General features: G+C 34.5%; 4 protein-coding genes and 2 non-coding genes across 6 annotated transcripts; 3 read left to right on the top strand and 3 right to left on the bottom strand.

The window, feature by feature from the left end:
- Positions 1-3680: 3680 nt before the first annotated feature.
- LOC114718993 (40S ribosomal protein S26-1-like) lies at positions 3681-6498 on the top strand. Its single transcript, XM_028904446.1, has 6 exons — positions 3681-3688; positions 3813-3855; positions 5080-5172; positions 5552-5636; positions 5718-5857; positions 6424-6498. Exons 1-6 carry the CDS (start codon positions 3681-3683, stop codon positions 6496-6498), a joined length of 444 nt encoding a protein of 147 aa, XP_028760279.1.
- Positions 6499-7580: 1082 nt separating this feature from the next.
- LOC114718932 (rab escort protein 1-like) lies at positions 7581-12606 on the bottom strand. The gene is made up of 9 exons (XM_028904367.1): positions 11714-12606; positions 11395-11517; positions 11206-11311; positions 10583-10621; positions 10216-10462; positions 10046-10121; positions 8579-8771; positions 8191-8271; positions 7581-7968 (listed from the first exon to the last, which is right to left on the bottom strand). The coding sequence occupies exons 1-7, from the start codon at positions 12466-12468 to the stop codon at positions 8609-8611; spliced, it is 1509 nt and encodes a 502-aa protein (XP_028760200.1). The 5' UTR covers positions 12469-12606; the 3' UTR covers positions 7581-7968; positions 8191-8271; positions 8579-8608.
- A 1997-nt stretch (positions 12607-14603) lies between these two features.
- LOC114718935 (pentatricopeptide repeat-containing protein At2g41080-like) lies at positions 14604-17315 on the bottom strand. Its single transcript, XM_028904374.1, has one exon. The coding sequence runs from the start codon at positions 17055-17057 to the stop codon at positions 15000-15002; it is 2058 nt and encodes a 685-aa protein (XP_028760207.1). The 5' UTR covers positions 17058-17315; the 3' UTR covers positions 14604-14999.
- A 1462-nt stretch (positions 17316-18777) lies between these two features.
- LOC114718995 (uncharacterized) lies at positions 18778-21438 on the bottom strand. Its single transcript, XM_028904448.1, has 2 exons — positions 21147-21438; positions 18778-19406 (listed from the first exon to the last, which is right to left on the bottom strand). Exons 1-2 carry the CDS (start codon positions 21307-21309, stop codon positions 19123-19125), a joined length of 447 nt encoding a protein of 148 aa, XP_028760281.1. The 5' UTR covers positions 21310-21438; the 3' UTR covers positions 18778-19122.
- A 615-nt stretch (positions 21439-22053) lies between these two features.
- On the top strand, positions 22054-22130 carry LOC114719004 (small nucleolar RNA R21). The gene has a single exon (XR_003737879.1). It is a non-coding gene; the product is annotated as a small nucleolar RNA R21 (small nucleolar RNA).
- A 548-nt stretch (positions 22131-22678) lies between these two features.
- On the top strand, positions 22679-22775 carry LOC114719003 (small nucleolar RNA Z266). Its single transcript, XR_003737878.1, has one exon. It is a non-coding gene; the product is annotated as a small nucleolar RNA Z266 (small nucleolar RNA).
- Positions 22776-23121: the final 346 nt, after the last annotated feature.

The following is a 23121-nucleotide window of genomic DNA, read 5'->3' as shown; positions in this document are numbered from 1 at the left end:
ATAGGCATGGATTTCAGATGAATATTTAAAAATTACATTTAAATAGTTTATTTTTTATTCTTATTTTATTTTGAAAAAATGATTAAAAAAGACTGCACAAATAAAAAAAATTACAAATAAGAATTCATGACAACATTAATATAGGTTTTGATAATAATAGTATAGGTTTTCACGGCAATTTTTATAAATCGGTCCATGCGTGCAATTTTTCTATTTTCACAGTCTATTGTTGCCATTTTTCCTGTCATTTTTAACTTTTAAAAAAATATAATATCTATACTAAATGTGGAGACTGTCCTGATTATAGAACGGAGTTTTTCAGTCCTGACCATATAAAGTTGAATTCAGAAACTACTGGATCCAAACAAGTATTTATAGTCATTTTTATCTTTATTTTTTTTTCTGTCATAAGATTTGGATTATCATTTTATTTTATTTTAGAAAATTCAGGGAGAGGAGTGCCTCCTCTCAACTTTCTCTTTCATTTTCTCTCCACTTACCATATTTATCATTGGACCAACATTCAATGACTTAGATTTAATACATCATAACAATATTATTATAATATTAACTAATAAAAATACATTCATTTATCACATAAAAAATCGTTGTTGGTGACTTGGTGCCATTTCTTCATTCCTTGGATGAGTATGAATTTATCAATGATAGATTATTCATTATTAGAGATGAGTAGGATGTATGTATTCATTATTTTTATGTTGTTTCCTTTTTTTGTGTGGATAATTTTGTATTTTGTTTCCATGCAAGAACATGGTTGGTGCCAGATGCAAATATAAATTTTGTCTTATTATTAATAAAATATTAAATATGAATAATAAATATAGTACCACCCTTGATCCTTAATATAAAACTTAGTCAACTATTTTGAGAAAGTTAAAAAAGTTAAAAAAATTACTTTAAAGCATTATATTTATCTTTCTTTTTTCAAACTAATTTGTTTTACTTATAAATCGATATATAATCTAATAGCACACACAGGTATTTAAAATAGATCATATAATATATGCTATGATTGAGTAATTTTCTAATTTTTTTAATTTTCTCAAATTAATCAACTAAATCTTTGTATTAAAAAACAGTGATAGTATTCTGGGGAAAAAAATGAGTGAGGTGTAATGTTAGAAGATCCAAATACTTATTTATTTAGGGAGGAGGGGCTATTGTTGCAAAATGAATGAGTGGATGATAGTACACATTGTTTTGCTGTCAATTATTTTAACGGAAAACAACATAAAAAGAAAATAAAAATTGTAATATTTTAATTTAGACACCTGAGAAATCAAAATTTTAGAGGAGAAAGTGATGTCTAATTTGATTTTTGTCAATATAGTTAAATGATAAAAATATCTTTTGCATCAAAAAGTGTATTAATATGAACAGCAAATGACAAAAAATATATTAATAAATTGTTAACTAACAATAACAAGTATTAAACAACTAATAATAAAAAATATACTTGCACTAACAAGTCTGATAGCTTTTTTTAAAAAAAAAAAACTGATACAAGAATATCTTAGTCATTTGACAATATTTGTAAAATATTAGATTAGGTATTATTTTTTTCTGAGATTTTAACATCTTATTGCCAAAATTGAAATATTGTAATTTCTAATATTTTAATGTCATTTTCCCATATTTAAATGCTTGATGTTATGGTTCGAAATGATTGGACAGAATCAATGCAGCGGCGTATTTAGTTTCTTTTGTTTTTTCTCTAAAATTTTCCTTTTGCATCTTTGCAATTATTCACTTTCTTAAATTGGTATTAGATGATGCCTTCTTTTTTTTTTTTTAAACTCTTTCCGAAAATTTTTTGGGCCTGAACTTTTTCTGAAGATGAACGTGAGCTTGAACAGAAATGTTTTTTTGGGTAGGGAATGACTCAAGAATTTTTCTTGGATTATAATTAGGGCCCAGGCCCGTAATGAACGGCACCAGACAAGAAACCAATGACGCGTCACCCGCATGAAGATGATAAATTTATGGGAAAATTACAGAGAAGGACCAAGAAAAGATTATATTTATTAGGGAGGATCTTAAAAAGTGTAATTATTTAGAAGGACTAAATATCAATATATAAATTTTAAAAATACTAAAATACCCCCAACTAAATCTCCGACAATTTCTCTAACCACTAACGTTACAACTTATATTTCATTCATAAAAATATTTTTGCACTGTTATTTTACTTTTATATCCATATGTTTATGATCTCAATTTTCAGGTGTAATGACAATAAATAACTAAATATTGTTAAAGTACATTTAGTTGAAACTATAACCTCACTCCATCTATACTCAATTGATTGTAAAACCCAAAAAAAAAAATCATAAACCAAATAATTGTGAGTGTGAGGTTTAACAATTGAAATAACAAAAAAAGCAACATACTAACAACAAAAAATATTAATAAATCACATAGATCATGACACTAATATTATCTAACACATTAACTCGAGGAATCTCAAAATTAATCTCCAAATATTATCCAGATGCAATTAGATTCGTTATATTAGTTGGCAAAGTTTATACAATATCGCTGTCATTATTAATGATCTTATAACAGCACAAATCATGAATTAACAATGGTTGATAGGGCAATGAGAAGTATTAATGGTGTGAATCCATGTTGAGGAATGAGAGAGATGTGTCGGAATGAGATATTAAAGATTTAATAATTAAATTAAATCAAGGATTTAATTTAAAATTCAAAAGTAGTGGTTAGAGGAAAGATAGGAGATTTAGTTACGGATACTTTCATATTTTTAAAATTATATTTTAATATTTGGTCCTCCTAAATAATTACACTTTTTAAGATCCTTCCTAATAAATATTACTTTTTGCAGGTCCTTCTCCCTGATTTTCCCTAAATTTATTACTTAACCTTTTTTTGGCCTGAAGATAAATTTATTACTTAACCAATAAAAATGTATTCAACTAATAAAGATTTGATCCAAAGCTCATAAAAGTAAATTGTGAGTTCAAATCTCATTATCAGTATAAAAATTTTATTTATGGGCAATATGTAGTGCTTATGTAATCACTTTTTAAATTTGGTAACATATCTTGAGTCTAATAAATTTCAATGCTCAATTCATTCAAATTTTAAATTTTGAACCCAAAAAAAAAACGAAAAAGAAAATGATGATCATTACTTACCGTCTTTGTGATCATCATCTTGCGAGATAGCTGGTAACCTCACAGCAAACCCAACTAATTTTTTTAATAAAATTAGGTTAAATAAGATTTGCTATAGATAAGCTATATTTAAATATTTTTGAAATTAATTAAAAATATTGTTTGTTCATAAAATTTAAATCCGACATTTTAGGTATTAATAAACCATATTCAACTAATTTTCTTTCATATTTTTAGTTTCTTCTTATTAGTACTCTCACATCCTATTTTATTTTTTTGATAAGTCCTTGCATATCTTTTCTTACTTTCTCATATGCTCAATATAATTTATTTTTTCTCATATTTAGAGTTCCTTTTTTAATTCCCCATAACTTACAGCAACTGTTTGAAGGTATTTCTTATTTTTATAATCATCTTCATTCTTTGGTACCAACTAACATACCCAATAAAAATAGCTTTAGGCATTATTAAAAAAAAAGATCTAAAACAATTTAATTCAATAATTTACGTGTTGCTAAAATGATGGAATGGTAAGAATGTTTTTATCAACCATTTTTAAAATAAAATTTTTTATAAACTATTGTTTGGTATGCAATTAGAATTTAGAATGAATGATTATAACTCTATAACACCTTTTATGTTTTATGTTGATAGTCAACTTTCATCTGCTTATAGGGCATCCAGTCCCTCCTCACTTGTAAAATAAATAAATAATTTATGATTTTCTTTTTTCTCTTTATTGTGCACATTTTTTTAAATGTGTCTTTCCTGTTTTGCAACTAAAAAGGCTATAATAATATCAAGGATTATTAATACTATTTTTAACGCTTGAAAGTTAACCTGAATTGTTTTATTTTTATCCTCTAAAATTTGAAATTAGTGGTCTGAGTCCCTAAAATTTGACTAGTGCCCCAAAAATTTTTTAGTCTTTAGAATAGTGTTTTTATTTAATTTCTTGAAATAAGGTTTCAAGGATCACAATCAATGATCCCAAATAAAATCAATAAAAACTTTCTGCTCAAAGAAAAAAATCATTGAAAAAATTTATATTAGATTAAAAACCTACCAGATTACGAAATCATCCGTGATCAACCATGAACAAGTAAGAAATCTAAATCAAATCATAAAGTAGATCATAAAATCAACCATATCCAATCAAATGGAAAACAAAATATACAAAAGCTATAAACTCAAAATATACATAATTACGTACGTACACAATTACATGTGTGTGTGTATAATTATAAACCAACATATTATTTTGTAGGGAGAATTATTGTGAAATCCCAAAAAGAAGAATAATTACTAAAAAGTTTCAATAACAAGTAAATAACTTAAACATCTTATTTTCTGCTTTGGAACTTCTCATTTTAATCTTCTCAGTTGTACATTATGAGCCTTTTTTTTATAAAAAAAATGTTCATTTCATGAAAACTTATTACAATTCTCCCCATTTTATGTCATTATCCATTGAGAGTTTCAGACCTGAAGCCCGTATCCCTAATTTTATGAAACAACTGCATATTCTACACCACTCTCGTCTAATTGATTCTAATTATAATTAGTGTTAATTAATAATATAGATAAATAATTAAGATACTATTAAATGCATATAATCTAAAAGATATCCCATGATTTCAATCAAGTATATATTCATGGTAAAAAAAAATCAATTGTATATTTGAAAGGATTAATTAAAAAAATTCCAAATTATCATTATTTTATGTTATAAAAACCCACAAGACCGTGTCAAACTCAAACTTAACCAAAACCGTATAATACCTTTTTTCTCTCTCGTCCAGATCAACTAATAAGCCGCCATGGTCGGTTCTTCGCTTCTTTGGCTATCTCCATTCTCACCTACGATCTCTTCTTTTTCTTTTTCTTTGTTTATGGATTCTTCTTCTTCTTCTTCTTGCAGACTTTTAAGAGAAGGAACTGTGGACGCAGCAAACATGGCCGTGGACACGTTGATTCTGTTCACTGCTCCAACTGCGGCAAATGTTGCCCTAAGGTATTCTCTCATTCTTCTTTCATGTCCAATGTTTCTTTCTTCGATTATTTTAAGATTAACACCGTATCCTATCCATAAAATTTGATCTCATTTTTATTTCGGGTCATGGTAGTTTTGATCTTTGAAGCCTTATTTCAAAACAAAAACCATCCTTTTTAAATTTCAAACACCAAAATCAAAGCGATGTCAAACTTCTAAGAACTAAAGATGGTTTTAACTTATTGTTAGAAACTGAGTTTTCAAAGGGTGGGTCTCATAACAACGGTAAAAGGAAACTCTATACATTTGTCTCTCTTCGGATCTCATCACTTGGTAGTAGCTCAGGCCACACTTTTTTATTTATCAGTGATGAGTTTTAAATTTGTGGCTGTGATGGTAGGACAAGGCGATTAAAAGATGTATTGTGAGGAACATTGTGGAGCAGGCTGCTATTAGGGATGTGCAGGAAGCTTGTGCATATGAGGGTACGTAAGGTTCATTTTGTTTTATTTTATTTTCTGAATATTTATAAACTTTACCTTTAATTAATTAATTATTGGATTCAGAGTACAAGTTTCCAAAGATGTATGCTCAGATGCAATATTGTGTGTCTTGTGCCATTCACTCCCATGTTGTGAGGGTTCGTTCTCACGAAGAAAGGAGAAACCGGCAACCACCACAGCCACAGCGATTGGTTAGGGTCATGGTATGCCAATTTTTCATTATGGTTTTTGTTATATCTGTTACTTTGTAAAGATTTATAATAATAATAATATAGGAATTAAAATAATATAGAATCTATGAATCAAATATTATCTTTAATTATAAGATATTAATTGTAAAGATTTATAATAATAATATAGGAATTAAAATAATATAGAATCTATGAATCAAATATTATCTTTAATTATAAGATATTAATTAAATCTCTTTTTTTATATAATGGGGTTATGTTGACTTTATACTCTTTTGTATTCCTCAAGCACTTATTTATAAATATGATTAAGAGTTACTTTTTCCCCTAATTTTATGTTTGCTGTTCAACCAGTTGAAAATAATTAGAATATGAAAGAAACAAATTTTAGATTATTTTACTTGAGAAATGATTTTCAATAGCTTATGATTAATTTAAGAAACATTTTCAAATAAAAGGTTTGTTTTTTTAAAAAAATGATTTTCATAATTTACTTTGTAGGTCCCAAGTCGTTTCTTTTCTTGTTTCATTTGCTCACTATTTTAATTTTTGATGTAATTTTATATGGTTGTTTAAAGGATGGTCTACCTCGTGCTGGTCAACCTGGGCAAGCACCTCGTCCTCCTACCACTGGTGCCATGAAGCAATCCTAGAATTTCAATTGCATTTGTTCACCTGCTAATTTTTATGAAATACTCGTCCTTTTTTCCCCCATTGCGTACAATTTGTTTTGTGCTTTTTTTTTTCTTTGTGGGATTGTGAATGGCATTTAATAAAGGGATGCCGAACCATGAGATTCCTTATTTTATGAGACACTAGTCATTTAATTTTATAAAGTAATTCAGTGCCAGTTTTGCTGATAATCTAAGTTTTAGTCACTGGTACGTCTTTTTAGTTGTAATTTTCAAAGTAGAACCTTGTTTATAAAAGGATTCATATTTTTACAAAAATTAAAATTAGACAAGGTCTCATGCATTCATATAAAGTTTGTGATGAAGCAGATGATTCATTACACCTTTTTATATTTTATTTTCGTAATAATAAGAATAATATATTTTTTTTTGCCAACAACAACAATAATAATCTAAAGCTATAAAGTTTATTCATAGATTAAAATATCCTCCATGAACAAACCTTATAGCTTTGGATTCTTCGCGTTCGACAAGAGAGTGAGAGAGAGTGGTCTGATTCTGAATGAGGGAGTGAGAGTACGAGTGGTCGTAACCTGTGAGTGTGATTTGTGCAATACTACTAAACAACACTGTCTAAATCTAAAATATAAAGCATTATTTAAAAAAAAAACTAAAAAAAAGCAGCTATCAGACCAGACCAAGTGATTTGAACCCTTGGTCTGAAACCCGGTCCAACCCAACCAGTCGGCCTGGTCTGATCTAGTTTTATAATCAGACTAATTTTTACTGGACCAGACCAGGTTACCTGAATTTTTTCCTTAGCCCTAGTTTGTGGCACAGAACATCATCACACGGCTATATTTCACAGACAAGAAAAAATGCCGTGTGACCGATGTGCCATTGATTAGTTATGAAAGAAAGTGATATTGGTTTCAAAAGCAGGCATAAACTGCATAAAATTAACCCAAAGTCTGAGTGGAAAGACCAAGCCACAAGAAAGACCTTCATACAATAGTGAAGACATGCTTCCGAAGTAAGATTCCACTTACTTTTTTTCAGGTGACAAGTAAGATTCCACTTTAGATATGCAAGAAAAAGACCAATTTCAAGGTTTGCCTCCAAAGAAAACAAGAATAAGTCAATAACAACAGCAAGAATGGAACTGTTTGTACAATGTACATGCTAGAACTAGACTGACTTTCATGTCTTTACAATGGTTGCATTTCTATGCCAAAATTCTCAACTGCATCCCCCCCCCCCCCCCAAAAAAAATAATTTCAACCTCCATCTTCCCAAATTTTTAGGACAGATGCATATATCTTAGTAACTTTATTTTTCTCAAATGATGGAGTAGTTGCTCCATTCTTGTGATCAGGCTCAGCCTTCCTGCGCTTGCTAGCTCTCCAGAGTAATCCCGTTATCGTCCATAGATTCTTCAGGTGATCTGGTCTCTGGGAAGTATTCCTCATGGGGATACAATTGATGAAACAGCTGAAAGTACCACCATCAAAGTGGTAAGCGTCATCCACAACATATGAAAATTATCCTTCATTTTCTTTTTTTCTTTTTTTTTTGGTGCTGCACATAACCTTACTCATGAACCAACCAAAGTTGATGCCAGCACATGAATATTCTCATGTTCATTTCTCTCCTTGATATGAAGTATTGCAGATATAACAGTAAGGAAAATAGTTCAAGCTGAAAAATTAGTACCTTCTCAGTTGCATCTAAAAGGTCGTTGTAGTTGAGATTCCCATCTGGTGCAGGAGCGAAACTGATGCGATCAAATTTACCCTGAAATGAAATAACACATTAGTGAGGAAAAAAATTATGCCAATCAATTTTGCATATGTTGTAATCACGTTAGATTTGTTCTGTTATGGAAAAATTTTAAAAGTACTGTCATTAGTGTGTTAAACAAGAAAAACACAGTGATCCCTATAGGCATTTTGTTTCAGTAATTTTGTAGCAAAAATATTAGCCTATAATGGACGCAGCATAAAAAGATAATCCGAGGAAGAAGACCCATCAAAATATGCAGGTAAAATTAAGCATCATATGAGGAGGAAATACTCTAAGCAAACCAGAGTGAGAAGCAAACCGCTGTTATTTTCTGCATATAAAATGCACTCTAAAGCACAATGGGCTTTATCTCTGCACTATCACTTTGATCACTTGAAATACTATCAGGATTCCCAGCTTCAGGCAACACAAGAAGGGCATTCATGGCAGCTTGTAGTAACTTCTTTCCTTCATCAGAATCTTTACAGACCGCACAAAAGTATAATACAAAACTAAACAAGAGCAAGCAGACAGACCCAAATCACGTTCAGAGATAACTTAAAAGGGTAAGGTAAATGTGATTAATGAGCGCGAAAAATGAATATGATAACATAACATAACCAGGATTCACAAGGTCGTAGAAGCCACTCTAACTACATTAAAGGATACAATGAAATACATGATACCAGTATAAGAAAAATATGATCATAGAACTAAAAATCTGCGTTTTTTCCAATGGAAAAAATCTGCAAAGTTGAAGACAACAGAAACATTTCTGAATCATAACAAAATAAGTACACCCTTTTTTTTTTTGGGTAACCGATAAATGAATTGAATAATGGACTGCAGTCTGCCTTTATAGTTCATCTTTTTCTTCCCCTCTATGAATCTAGAGGCACAAAGGTCATCTTTTCTTCCATCATTATCTGATGATAGAGGTGAGCAATTTTAGCAGACATTAAAATCAAGGGTTGAAGGGGATGATAGAAAACAAGAGCAGAGACTACGTTGACAGAGGAGCAGAGAGAATTGCCAGAAATTCCTACTTGTGCGTTGCAGTTAGTTATTTCATTCTAGACACCCTCAAGAAAACAAACCTTCTGGTTTTCTGTATGCCTAGCAAAGTCAGCTAACAATGAAGGTGCCACCGAAAGAAAAGGTGGTCTTTTTTTTTTTTTTTTTTTTTGGGTTGGGCTTACAAGAAAAGCTTTTCAAGAGAGGAAAGAAAGCATCCTAAAATTAGAAATGCGAAGACAATCTGAAAAATTGACACAGAAACAAAGCCCTAGAAGACTCAAATGCATAAACGAGTTGTCTCATCTCTATGCATTTCAGAAATTGTTAATCCCTCAAGATAAAAACGCACATGCTGAGCACCAAAGAGAAGCCACATGCATAATTCTATCTCCTAACACATGTACGTAAAGGAAAAGACATGTCCTTGAGCCAGAATAAATGTGATTAATATTGCCATCTATCATAAAAACTCATTCCTGAAACAAAAATAAGGCACCTTTAATATCAAGTGGTCCAAGACTAAAGATTTGGACTAGACTTTCAGATGATGCTAGCAAACTAAGTGCATCAGATGTACTATAAGTGCGTAGTCAGTTGTTTGAACAGCAGTAGACACTATAAAATACTTTATGACACATTCCAGCTCAGACTGTTTGGCAGACACAACCGTCTAAAGGGGAAAAATCAAAATAGTTAGAAGGACAAGAAGGAAAAGAAAGACATTCCAGAGAAAACTAAAACAGCATATCAATGCTTCATGTGAACTTACATGCCCGGAGGACAAACAGCAAGGTTTGATCCTATCTGAAGAGCTCGGACTGATGTATGTTGCTCAGGATACAAGGCTAGACAGAGAGGAAGAGAAGGTTAATTCTTTTTCTTTCACAATATGTCTTCAACTTTTTTCTTTCAACAAAATGCAGACAATACATGTCTTACATCTAGGAGGATACACCACCAAGCAATTAGGCACATCTTTCTTTATGGAACTCCCTGTAACACATATGCCCCTGGCTACCATCCTTTTAACTTCTTTCTGACATAAAATATGAATCCTTTCTATGGAATAATCCGCTGGAGGTGAAGGCGATAGTGATCGAACGGTGAATGATGGATCCAGGATTAGCTGATCACTATATAAATCCTGACCCGAAGCTACTTTAATGCCTTTATAATGCCCAGTAACCTAAACACCAGTTTGAGCGATGACGATGACGAAACTGCTTCATGCTTCAAGAATAGTAACCTCATATTTTTTCAAAAATAAACTTTTTTTTGTTCAAATAAAACAAAGATTAAAAAATACCTTATCTACAAGAAGAGCAATAACCGGCATTCTGAGAACCTGTAACACATGTTTAAGTTTAAATAAGCACGCATGTTTAATAAAACTATTCATAACAATTTTTCCACATCTATGGCAAAAAAGTAGGTAATAACCTTCAGTTTCAAAATTAACCCCCATTTATAGAAAAGTCCAGATATTAAACCTGCGTCTATGATATACAAGTCTCATCCAAAATTGAAAGATATACTACCACTATGACTATAGTCAGAACACAGACAATTGCTCTAGTAAATCAAATGGATGAAAAAGGTATACTCATCTATAAATATTTCAAATTTCCATTCCCCTCCCTGTCTTGTATCACATAACACCCAGGTGACTTGGTCAACTTTGCTTCAAACGAGTGTATGATAGACCAAGTGCAAAAGGGCACTCAATCTAACGATGTGATAAAAATGGAAGGGGGGAAAAAGTTAAGAGTCAGCCAAAGTACATATTCAATGTGTAAAACAATATTTCAAACGATAGTAATGATATGCACTTAATATTTGCAAGGTTCCAGGTTTCACAGAGTATGAAAATGGGGAAATTCACAATGCACAGTACCATTTCACTAAAAACATAAATACATTGGAACTTACATATATGCAACCTTTGACAGCAGCACGACGACAAAAGACTTGTGGTAACTCGCCTTCACCATAAATAGGATAAAGCAGAGCGCCAGGCGCATTGGGAATCCTGAGACTACATCAGTACCTTACAGAAAAGTGATTTGACTAAAAGAATTAAAGCAGATGCACTGTACAGAGGGAAAACCAATCAGTTACCTGTTAACAGATGAACTGTACAGAGCTAAGCGTTCAATTCCATCTTTTGTCTTGAGTAAATCTTCACAAAAGTCATTATTCTCTTGATCATAATCTGCCATGGCTATAGCATACATAAGAATCCTGTAGGGGATTAGGAAGCATTTAGTAACTAGAGCAAGAACAGAGAACATGCGCTATACAGTTAGGCTTGGCTTGACAGTGTTTCGGCAAAAATGCCTACAAAGATGGAAGAGCTTATTGTAGCGAAAAGTCAAGTTAACGTGAAAATAGGAAGCAATTCTCACTAACAGATAGAATAGGGCGATAGGGTCTGTACGATTTTATCTTTGGCGGCAACCGCATTTTCTCCATGAAACAAACAAATCGGCTCTCCAGATCTTCTTCTGAAATGTTGCAACCATCAACCCTTTCATTTGCATCACTATTGTTGTAATTATCGGTAGAAGCTGCCAAGTGCTGCTGGATGAGCTTAAAGAACTCCATTAACCGGCGCTTCTCTATCAGCGTAAGACTCTTGTTATTAAAAATCGCAGCCCGAGAATCTGGCACATTCACCAATTTCCCATTTGCTTCGTATACAAAGCTAGCATTAATGCCCTTAAATTCTATATACTGGCTTGCACCAGACTTCAACAATATATCAACGGATTTGTCAGCGCAAAATAGAGTCCTAGGTCCTCCCAAGTCCAAATTAAATTTTCTGGAATTTTCACGCAGTAAGTTTTCCTTCTCAGAAGCACAAAGAACAACTTCCACATCAGAGTACAGGGATTGCTGAATGAGTTCTATGACGACGTGATTGCTATCGTCACGCCGATTACCCAACGTAGTTGCGGTGGTAGTGGTTGACGGGGATGCAGAATGGGAATTGACGAAAGAAGTGAAGTCATCAAGGGAAAGGGAAGCAGAGTAGCTGCCGTAGAAGGAATTGGGATCGAGATGGAGAACGGTCTTCCCAACAGCAGCAGCTGCAGCGGCGATAACAGATTCTGACAGGCCGGTGCCCACGATAATAAGATCAAAGTTCACCGGCTCGATGGGAGGATATGAAGAGGGTTCGGCTTCACTCATTGCGTCGACGGCGAGTCGTACTTATTGGCTAGCTGCACCTGGGAAGAAGAAGTGGGAAGAAAGCTTTGTCCGTTCAAACAAAGCCACGAAGGTCTAAATCTAGCAATATTCTCCTTTTTTGAGACTTGTAAGGGCAACGGGGCCCTGGCCAAATCCAACAATGGAAGAAGTATATTGACAACTGAACCACAATGACAGATCAAATCAAAACCACTGGATTTGTCCCCTGGATTAAGATATCAATGTTGAATTGCTATTTGGACAAAAGCTTACCAATAGGTTTTATCCACAGTAATATTGTGCTGTAATGTGAATCTATACGGCTTCAGTGACCTTTATAACCCGTTGACATTGTTTACTCTAGTTTTAATAACGAAGTAACTTGGCGCAAGTTTTGCAGATAAACTGAGATTTTTAAAGTAAAACCTCGTTCAAACTTGATGTTCAAACTAGACATTATGGGATTTCTTATAGTCCTTGTTATTTTAGTACTCCAATTAGAGAGCCAATGAATTTAATAGTATGCAAGCTCTTTTCTAAGTGGAAGTTTCCTTTTCTGAAAGGAATTTCAGAGATTTGCACATTGAACTCATAAGCCATAATCTATTGGGGAGGGGGAAAAAGCTACATCTTTTTAATGTGAGTGGATCATGAAAAATACAAAATTATATTTAAATGTTCTGAGAGAACCACACCTTAAAAATTAGTTATTAAAGTTGGAAAACCCAAGGCCTTATATAAAGTCCTTCTTTTAAAGAAACTCACCCAATGTAAAACTCATAACAATGTATCCTTCACAAGGATCAATATCCTTACGGCTCCACATTGAGATGCTTCACTTGGCCTCTTGATTGTTTGCCCCTCCCCAAACAGTTCTCTCTAGTTGGTTGGCTTTTAACGAAAGAACCATGTGTATAGATTAGCTTATTAACACCAGACGTAATTGAATGAACATATTGATTTTGTCAAATACTCATTGCTTACAATGTTCAAATAGCATGAAGTTCCGAAACAAGGCAGAATCAGAAAATGACATGCAAACAGAGTGATGAAGAAGGCTGCAGGAAGGACGGCAAGAGAACCAGCAAAAAGGAGGGGAGAGAATCAGCAGAAAGAGGATTGCAAAATCAAATCCACGTTCTGTTCTCACAGCACCCTCTCCTTGTGTGACTTGTGTCCTTCAAATCCTTTCCTTTTGGCCCACTCCTTCCATGGGAAAATTGGTAAAAAATATATGTTTAAAAATTTTACAAACTAAAAAAATCTAAACTTAAGCAAGTACAACTATTGTAATTTTTCTTCAACTATATGTAACATATCTGTTGTTTTGATGACTTTTGCATATTATTGAAAAATATGTTATATACAGTAAAAGATATGTTGTACTTGTTTAAGATAGTTGTATCTGTATAAATTTAAATCCTTTTAACTAATTAAATTTCTAAATGGGTATTTTTTACCAAATTTTCTTTATTCCATTCTCATACCATATCTTTATTTGCCCCACTCCAAAGAAGCCCTCTATCATGACAGAGTGCCATGAGTGCTCCTCACAGGTTTATTCGCACATTTATTACTTTGATGATAAATATGCTTAAATTTGGCGTTCCAACTCGACCATATATGATTCCTTATTTCAGGAGTCAGTGGTCATTTTTTATACGCAGATGCTTCCTCTACTTCATTCTTTTCATTCTTTTTCTCCATCGTCATATTGTCCCGGCCGTTACATTATGGTTTGAAGGAAGTAACTCGTTACAAGTTTTGCAGATAATCTAAGTTTTAGTCACTAGCACATCGTTTTAGTCTTAGTTTTCAAACAGGAACCTTGTTTAGAGACGTTTTTACTGGTAACGACCTCTACGGATCTAGATGAGATGAATGACTGTGAAAGCATTTTAATTATTACTGAGTTTAAATTTGTACAAAATAAATATGTTTGATGGAAACAATGGTGCGTCAGACAAGTTGTATTCTTTTAGTTGCATCTCCAAATTCTACTCGAGGTTGTTTTTTTTTTAAAAAAAAAAAAAGCCCTGACTAAGAGCCCTCGTTTAAAAAACTCAAGATTTTTGCCAAATTTCTCCTTTTGCGGACAGAGGGTAATAAGTGTTGGTTAACTTCTGCCCCGTCAGTAAAACAATGTCCAATTCAGCAATATAAGCTTTCACTCCAATTTGTATATGTAGATGAGACTAAAAAGAGAATATTTAAAATATTTTAAAGAATGAGTTATTTAGGTTCCCCCTTCCCCCCAATAACAAAATTGCAGACAAACTGAAAATTTTCATCAGCAGCATTGAGTTGAGTGAGTGCATAAATAAGAGTTTCAGTGATGTCCTTGCAGGCCAAGAGTCAACTAGGCAAATCAGGTCAGTGAAGTGGAACAAACCCAGCATTGTCCTTCTTAAGTTCATCCATGAGACGAAACAAGCGGGCAATTACCAGTAATCTCCACAAATCATGTCTCGAACCAGAACCAATCCATTATTGTCCTTCTTGTACAACCATGAGAAGAAAGAATCAGGCAATTACCAGTAATCTCCACAAGAGCATGTGCCATTTTTGAAATGATGAAACCTGCTAGAGTCTCGCACTATAATTTCTCGATTCTTTATCTTGGATATGAACTTGAAGGCAACGTGACAATCACTGCATACCCTCAGGTTCTTCATCACCCTTATAGGTGCACCCTCTTGGGTGTTCATTAAAGCAAAAGCAATTGCCAACTTTTCACTATGGTGTACCAAGTTATATTCTTTCTCCTCATTATCCATGTCATGCAAAACGGAGGCAGTATCGGGGACATAGCCATGGAACTTCATTTCTGAAGTTAGTTCTTCTAGATACAAATCAATCTCCACTGACATTGGGTGGGATTTTCCACCCTGAGTGAACTGGTGAACTTGATTCTTCAGTTCTACCCAACTAATACCAGGTTCTTTCTTCACCTTCCGGTCTCTCATGGCTTTCCTCACTTCGGAAACATCCTGCCAACTCTTAGCTGAAGCATGAATGTTTGAGAGAAGAACATAAGAAGCTGAGTCGTAGGGATCTATCCTAATAACTTCTTCAGCAATTTTTCTTGCCATTTCAGTATTCTTGTGGATTTTACATGCAGATAACAATGTTTTCCATATAATTGCATCAGCCCTTACAGGCATTTCTCGTATCATAGCCACAGCATCCTCCAAACAACCAGATCTACCGAGTAGGTCAACCATGCAGGTATAATGTTCTAACCAAGGCTTGAGTCCATACACATCGACTATCAAATTGAAGAACTCGAGCCCCTTGTCCTTCAGTCCACTATGACTGCAAGCATATAGCAAACTCAAGAATGTTACCTCATTTGCTTGTAATTTTTCTTGCTCCATTTGATGAAAGAGTTTGATAGCTTCTTGCCCCTCCCCATGGAAACCATAAGCAGCAATCATTGAGCTCCATAATACAACATCTGGTTCATCGCATTCTGAGAATGCTTTGACAGAGTCTTCCAGACATCCACATTTGGAGTACATACTAACTAGTGAACTAACTACAGCAACTACAGAGCTAGCTCCTGCTTTGATTGCTTCGGTATGAATTTGCTTTCCCTGACCAAGGGTGGCTAACTCTGAACAGGCACTAATCACACTCACAAAAGTAATCTTATCAGGCCTAAAACCCGCCATCTTCATCAAACAGTAGTGATTCAGAACTTCTTCAGCATACCCATTTTGTGCTTTTCCAGCAATAAGTGTATTCCAAGCAACAACATTATGAGTTGGCATTGATTTGATAATTTTTTCTCCGTCTTGCATGCGTCCCACTTTCATATACATATGAGCTAAAGAGCTTCCCACAACCAAATTAAACTCAAACCCACATTTCATCACATAAGCATGAACTTGCATTCCTGCTAACAAAGCTCCCAAATGTGCACATCCCCTAAGTATGCTACCTAAGGAGTACTCATCAGGCATGAAACCCAAGTTGTTCATTTCTGAGAACAATGACATAGCCTCCTCATTCATGTCAAACTGGGTCAATCCTGTGACCATTGCATTCCATGTTGCAACATTTCTCTCTGACATTTCATTAAACAACGTATTAGCACTCTCAAAATCACGATTTTGAAGATATGCTTTAATCATAATGTTACATGACATTGTATTCCTCTTGGGCATACGATGAAACAAAGTCACAACTGTCTGCAGGTCTCCAAACTTTGAGTAGAGATTCAAGAGATGATTGGAAATGAACTTGTCCGAGGAAGTCCCGGATGTGATTATCAAAGAATGGAGTTGTTTCCCTAAGGGCATGGACTTTCTCAATATACATGCTTGGAATAGATGAGAGAACAGATTGGGTTCTTCCCATATCTTAGGTACAAAGAAATTAAATGCTTCTTTAATGTATCCTTTGTTACAAAGGCTGACAAATTGCTCTTTGAGATCCACAAGGTGCCCTTTTTGCAAGTGAGATTTCAGAGAAATGGTGGAGAAATGTGAAACTGGATTTCGAAAAATGGTGGCCACATAAGAGATGTTAAAATACCGAAGACAAGAAGCGCCCACGCTGTAGGCTTGTTTAAATTGCCCTTTCATACATAAAATGAGGCTTTTTCTAGTTATAAACCGGGAGAAAAGAAAATATCTCTCAAAATGCTGCAGAAGCAAAATTATTTACCCAAATACTATAGTTCTTCCAAATTTTTTTAATTTGTACCTTTCGCCCTCCGAGCTAGTGGTATCCCTCCACCGTCGCCCCCTCGCCTCCACCCTGACGGACAGATGTTCGAGGTTGGAAGAGGGTTGAGGACGGAGACTTTGCCTTGTGACGGAACCCACCACGAATTCTCAGCGTCACCGCCACTTTCATCCTCTCATCTGTCTGGCAACAACCATTTCTGTATATTATTCTCCCTCACCAAAGCCCTTCGCTTTTGCCAGTCAGAGCCAGGGTTTCAGACTCCCGGCATTGGTTTTCTTTCGGGTGAAGAATATGGATTTATAATTTGATATAAAAAATAAAATAAATTTTAAAAAAAAAATTAAAATGACAAAATAAAATTTGTTTATTATTAACTTGGTAAATAATTATTATCTCAATTTTTTTCTTGCGTCTATTTATAATATAAAGTAGGGAAAATAACATTAAAAAAAGAAAGTGATGCTTGATTTGATATTTTGTAAATATAATCAAATGGCTAAAACATACTCATATTAATTTTTTTTTAAAAAAAAGCTATCAAACTTGTAATTCTCAATACATTTGTTAATTCATAACTTGTTAACAAACTTTTTAATATAATGACATTTTTGTTATTTACCGAATTGGAATATTACAATTTTCAACTTCCTTTTATGTCATTTTCTTTATAAAATATTATTGATATTGATTTTGTTCAAATATGAGATTATCATTTTTTTTTTTGGGCCAACACATTGACTAGATTAAGGGGGGAAAGATTCATCTTATCTAATTCTATGCCTTTTCCTATTTGTTTCAATTCGACGGAGTCAAGCTGGACTCTCAGTGTTTGGTGACAAGTATGGGCTTGAGTTTTTCCTCTCCCCCCAAAACATAGATATCTTCCTATTAGAGGTAATCCTATTCGAAGCACTGTTGGACACTTGATATGGGCATCTTCCTGACAGAAATTCGAATTTGGTTCGTTACGTTGTGAGGGACTAGTCTTTTCGTTAGACGCAACTCCCATTGGTTATATGGGCTTGAGGTTGTTTCCTTTATTCGTTGGTCTGCTTGCTTGTGTTGATTCTGTTTTGGCCTTCATCTTGGCTGCATAATGTTACCGGTTATATAATTCTGTTCTATCGCCAATAAAAGTTGATTCACTTGATAAAAGGGTAATTCATAACCCATAATATCGCATGTTCAAATCCCACTATTGATTGATGTAAAGACTTTATTAGCAAACAATTTGTATGCAAACCCAGACCCTAGGAAATCTCTGAACACTTTGAGGAAAAGATTTTAAATTTTTCTTGAACTTAGAAATCAATGGAATTTGCCATCCCAATTGTTGAGAATACAGTTTACAATTTTACATCCAATAAACGCAAATACCTAATTAACGAACCACTCCACTAACCATATAGATAAATGCCTCACCTCACTTAACCTTCTTCAAAATTGTCAATTCCTTGCATTTGTTTTGGAAATGGATCAAATTTAACACACAGATATCCAAACACACACAAGTTAGGTTATTATTCATGACCTCCTTCACAATGCCTTGCACCTGCTATTATGCAAGGATGTCACGAAAATACTCACTGCAGTAACAATGATGTACATGAAAACTGAACAATTTCATAATATATAATATAAAATCTATTAAAAAAAGAAGAACTATTCATAAGTTACAAACAGTATGGTTCACTTCTCAAACTCCTTACAATGAACATGCTCCACTGTCACTGTCAATGACAATGTCATTCACAAGTCCTTTGGTCATAGACTCACACAGTTCACACCTTCATTTCAACTAGGCTCTACAGTAATAATAAATATCAGACAACACTCTATATATGTGTGTATGCGCGCGCGCGCATATAGTATAGCATGAATTGCTCATGTACTCCTTAGTTTTCCTTGTAGTTTAACCAAGTATGGTCACCATTAGGTTTGTAGCAAGGCCAGGGCAGATCAAATGCAGTAGGTTGGAAGGCTAGAAGGTCGGTAAACGAAAGTTCTAATTGTATGGGAATAACCTGATGGGTGATTGTAGCTGAACTTCACCCCTGAGCTGCCCTTGCCGAGTTCGGTGCAGTGCTCATGGAAGCTGCTAATGGGACGAGCAAGACAGGCATCCCAACGATCGCTCTCGGGCATTGTCTCGGCAACAGTGTAAATCCCTCTAGTGTCTGTGAATGCCTGGTAATTTAGAACCTCCCCAGACTTTGTGATGCAAAGAACAGCAACCTCAGCACCTGCATCAAAGCAGTCAGAGTCACATTTTAGGAAATCCAACAGAATATTGATAGTTAATCATGTTATGGATTGATCCGCCAAATCTGAATCCTAGGTCGCATCAAGCATTTGAAATGCATTTTATTTTTCATTTGTTTTGCTGAAGAAAGGGACTAGTTTCACCTCCAGAGGACAATCACATTGCTATTACCTCTGTTGCATTACCCTTCAATTATAATCCAGGGGGGCAGATAGAATTGTGCCATCAAACTGATGAGTAGAATCAACCAAATCAATTACTTGGTTCAAATGTGATAATATTGCTTATCAGAATTCAAATACAACAGGTTAAAAAGAAAAATCAATTCAAGCTGCTGGAGTCAACATAAATTTTATTCAAGTAGCAGAATCAACGTACAAGGTTGCCAAGACCCCACAATGTGTGGATCACAGTTACATAAGTGGTATTTTAAGATGGAAACTTGAAAGTTTTGGATTTTCAGATTGTTTGAATAGTTTTTCACCAATTGCAAAAATGAAAATGAATCAGATGGTTGTGAGGAAAACCCTTGAGCTGCTCCTAGTTTCCCAATGTAAAATCATGGAGATTACAACTTACTACAAGTAGCTTTGGCCCTAGAATAGAGAACAATAGGAACAAAGTTATTTCAATAAATCAAACCCATCAAAAGCATAATGAGACAACTATTGACAGCAAAATAAAGCGACACAAAGACTTTCCCTGATTCACATCCTCTGTCGAAAACAGGTAGGTCCGACAAGTTTAGTCTTGAAAATATTCACCACTCAAGGGGCTCCAATGCTAACTCTAATGAAGTCAGTTGTAGGGCCAGTAAGGCAATCTACTACATTCATACCTCTCTGCCTGAACTTGCCTGCGTGGAATGCAGCAATGGGACCCAAAACAATAGCACTTGTGTTGCAAGAGAATGCGAAGAAAATGGTTTTGACAAAGTGAAATATAATTTATTAGAATTGTATCCAGATGATTCAGAAAGGCTCTAAGAACATTATTACAAAGCTCCTTCCGAACTTCAATCCTTGCCATCCTTGGAAATCACAAACTAAAACATTGGGCTAAAGGCGACGTGATACTAATCAGTCAGTGAATCGATTTTTAAATTTCTTTTAAAGAAGTATGGCCATGCCAATGATTAAAATTTAGCTTGAACGGATTGGTCAGAATGGTAACTGGTTAAACTAAAGTTATGTCATTCCAGCAAAGCAGCAAGCTTAAAACAGGCTATCAAATTCTTCATCAAGGCTTGCAAGAACAACCGAGTAAAACACCAAGCCATCTTATGGCACGGATTCTACTTCAGCATTACTAACAAATTTTTACATGTAAAGCCAATATAAGATTGAAGAAATCGCACGCATCCAACAAATCTTAAGATCAAATAAGCTATTTGTGACTGCAGATGAAATCAGTGGGGTGACCAAATTGAAAGGCTGAAACTTCAATTGCAATAATGATTGATATGAAACAGATGGTACAAAACTAAATTAAGAGACTCTTCCAACCTATTTCCACAGTCCATATATAACGAAACTGCCCTTCAGCAAGCTTATAAAGGCAGGATCATCAGCTGAGTCCATCAGTTGAGGAAAAACACAATGCAGTTCAATTAAAATGAAAATCAATTTCGGTACAAAATCAGAAATCCAATTGGACAACCCAGTCCAAAAGACACCGAAATGAAAGACAGTGCCAATTGAAGAGAGAAGGTGGGGGGGACCTTCGAGGATATGGTCTTCAGGTCCAATAGAAGAATCGCCACAGACATCACAAACAACCCTGCCATGGATTTCACCAGTCCAAGCTGAAGCACCCAAGACGAAGAACATCAATAGAGTAAGACGTATTCCCACCTTGAGCTGCTTCTTCCTTAGAGGTTCCATGCTTGGAATCTTCTTTCACCTTCAGAAAGAAACGCCCTGTAACGTCTTCTTTGTACAATTTCCTCTTTCAGGGGTTGGTAGTTTTACGGGGCCTGCAATTTCCCACCGACACAAGACAAAGGAAGAGTCATAGGGAGACTAGACATAACGCTTTCGCTAGGCTGAGTCCAACTCGCGGGTGAAGGAGGCATACCCGTGGGAGGACTAAAACGGAAGTAAGCAAAATGATAGGGACTAAAACGGAATTAAGCAAAATGTAGGGACTAAAACGCAATTAAGTAAAATGATAGGGGCTAAACCGGTAACCTAGCCATTACGGCTTCCTATAAATACCCCGACTAACCCATCCCTTCTTCTCGGTGCCGAACCAAGGCGGAGCATGTGCGAAAACCTAGGTGGCATATCTGTATTCGATTGCGATGGAGATTAGTTCGATTTCGTGTAAAGAAAGATTTTTAGTTGTGCTGTTAACTTCTCTCGTGTAAATTCTGTCAATCAAGCTCAGTGATTATATTTTTGCTTGATTTCATGGCTTGAAGTTTTTTGTTGCAGTAATGCAAACCTCATTTTGCGTCTAACTGTTGTTTTTGTTCGTATGATTGCTCTGCTCTTGGGTGTGAAGATACAGTTAACAATTCGTCATTTTTCCCACTCTTAGAAATTGATGGGTGGTTGATTGCTCGAATGCAGTGTGTTGCCATTCACATCTGCAGATTCTTTCAAGAAATTATTTTCCCACAGCTGAATCCCTGTGACGATTTGTTTTAACATTAAAAGTAGTGGACTGAATCATATTGAGGAGAAATGGAATCTGAGGGATGTTTAAATCTCTTAACCAGTTCATTATTCACAAGTTAGCGAGAAACTGACTTCAACTTCGTGAACTCGTTTTCAGCAACGTCCATTGTTTTTAAATAGTCTTGATTTATTCGACTGTCTTGGATTTGCATAGTGGATAAGCGCAGCCCTTAAGATCGCCTTTCTCTTTCAGCCATGAAAGCGTTTTGAGTCATAGCTGCGCGACATAAACCATCAACAATGGAGGCTTTTCTTTAGGGTTTTCCTAAAGTTTCCTCCTCTGTCCCACCTGTTTCTCATAATCTTGAGGCATACTTTTACCTTTCGTTCTGCAACTTGTATCCCATTTTGATGATCTCTGTTTGAGATTCAACTTATGGGAGTTCAGTTGAGTTCCTTGGGTGCTTTTTCCTGTGTCTCAGTGGCAGGTGGGAAACAATTCCTATAATGGCTTTCTTTTTCAATCTCATTTTTGCTGTTATATTTGATGACTGTTTCACCAGTTGATTTAGGTTCCCCCCCCCCCCCTCTTACTCTCAACTGTTGCATGCCATTGAGTATTGAGGAAAACAGAAAGCAAGGATGATGAATCAATTAGATGTGTGAAAGGAAATTTCCTTTCTGAACTCAAACTTTTGAGGCATATTTGTAAGTCTGACTTGCTCTTTGATCTTTGTTGTGTTAGAAAATTCTGTGGAAGATATCAAATGATTCCCCCCACTTATATTATTATTATTCAACAATAACTAATTTGTTTTTTGGGCTATCTAATTTTGAGGCAGGGTCAATCACTGAATGTGGGCAGGAGGCATCTATCTAATGTTTCTTTTATTCTTTATGCTGAAATTAAGAAAAAAAATTATTTTCTAATGAAGTTAATATGTCAACCCCGGATATTATATTAAATCCAGCATTGATACGCTTTAAACTAGTCATTGGAAAAAGAATATTTAAACTATAATCTAGATACTAAAATCTTTGAAATAAAATGATATTGGCCTAATAGCTATATGA

Source organism: Neltuma alba, unplaced genomic scaffold (assembly GCF_004799145.2).
Source record: "Neltuma alba isolate B1F8T4 unplaced genomic scaffold, ASM479914v2 tig00011881_pilon, whole genome shotgun sequence".
Classification (NCBI taxonomy): Eukaryota; Viridiplantae; Streptophyta; class Magnoliopsida; order Fabales; family Fabaceae; genus Neltuma; species Neltuma alba.
Note: the sequence above shows the minus strand (reverse complement) of the source record. Positions and strands in the feature narration are given on the sequence as shown.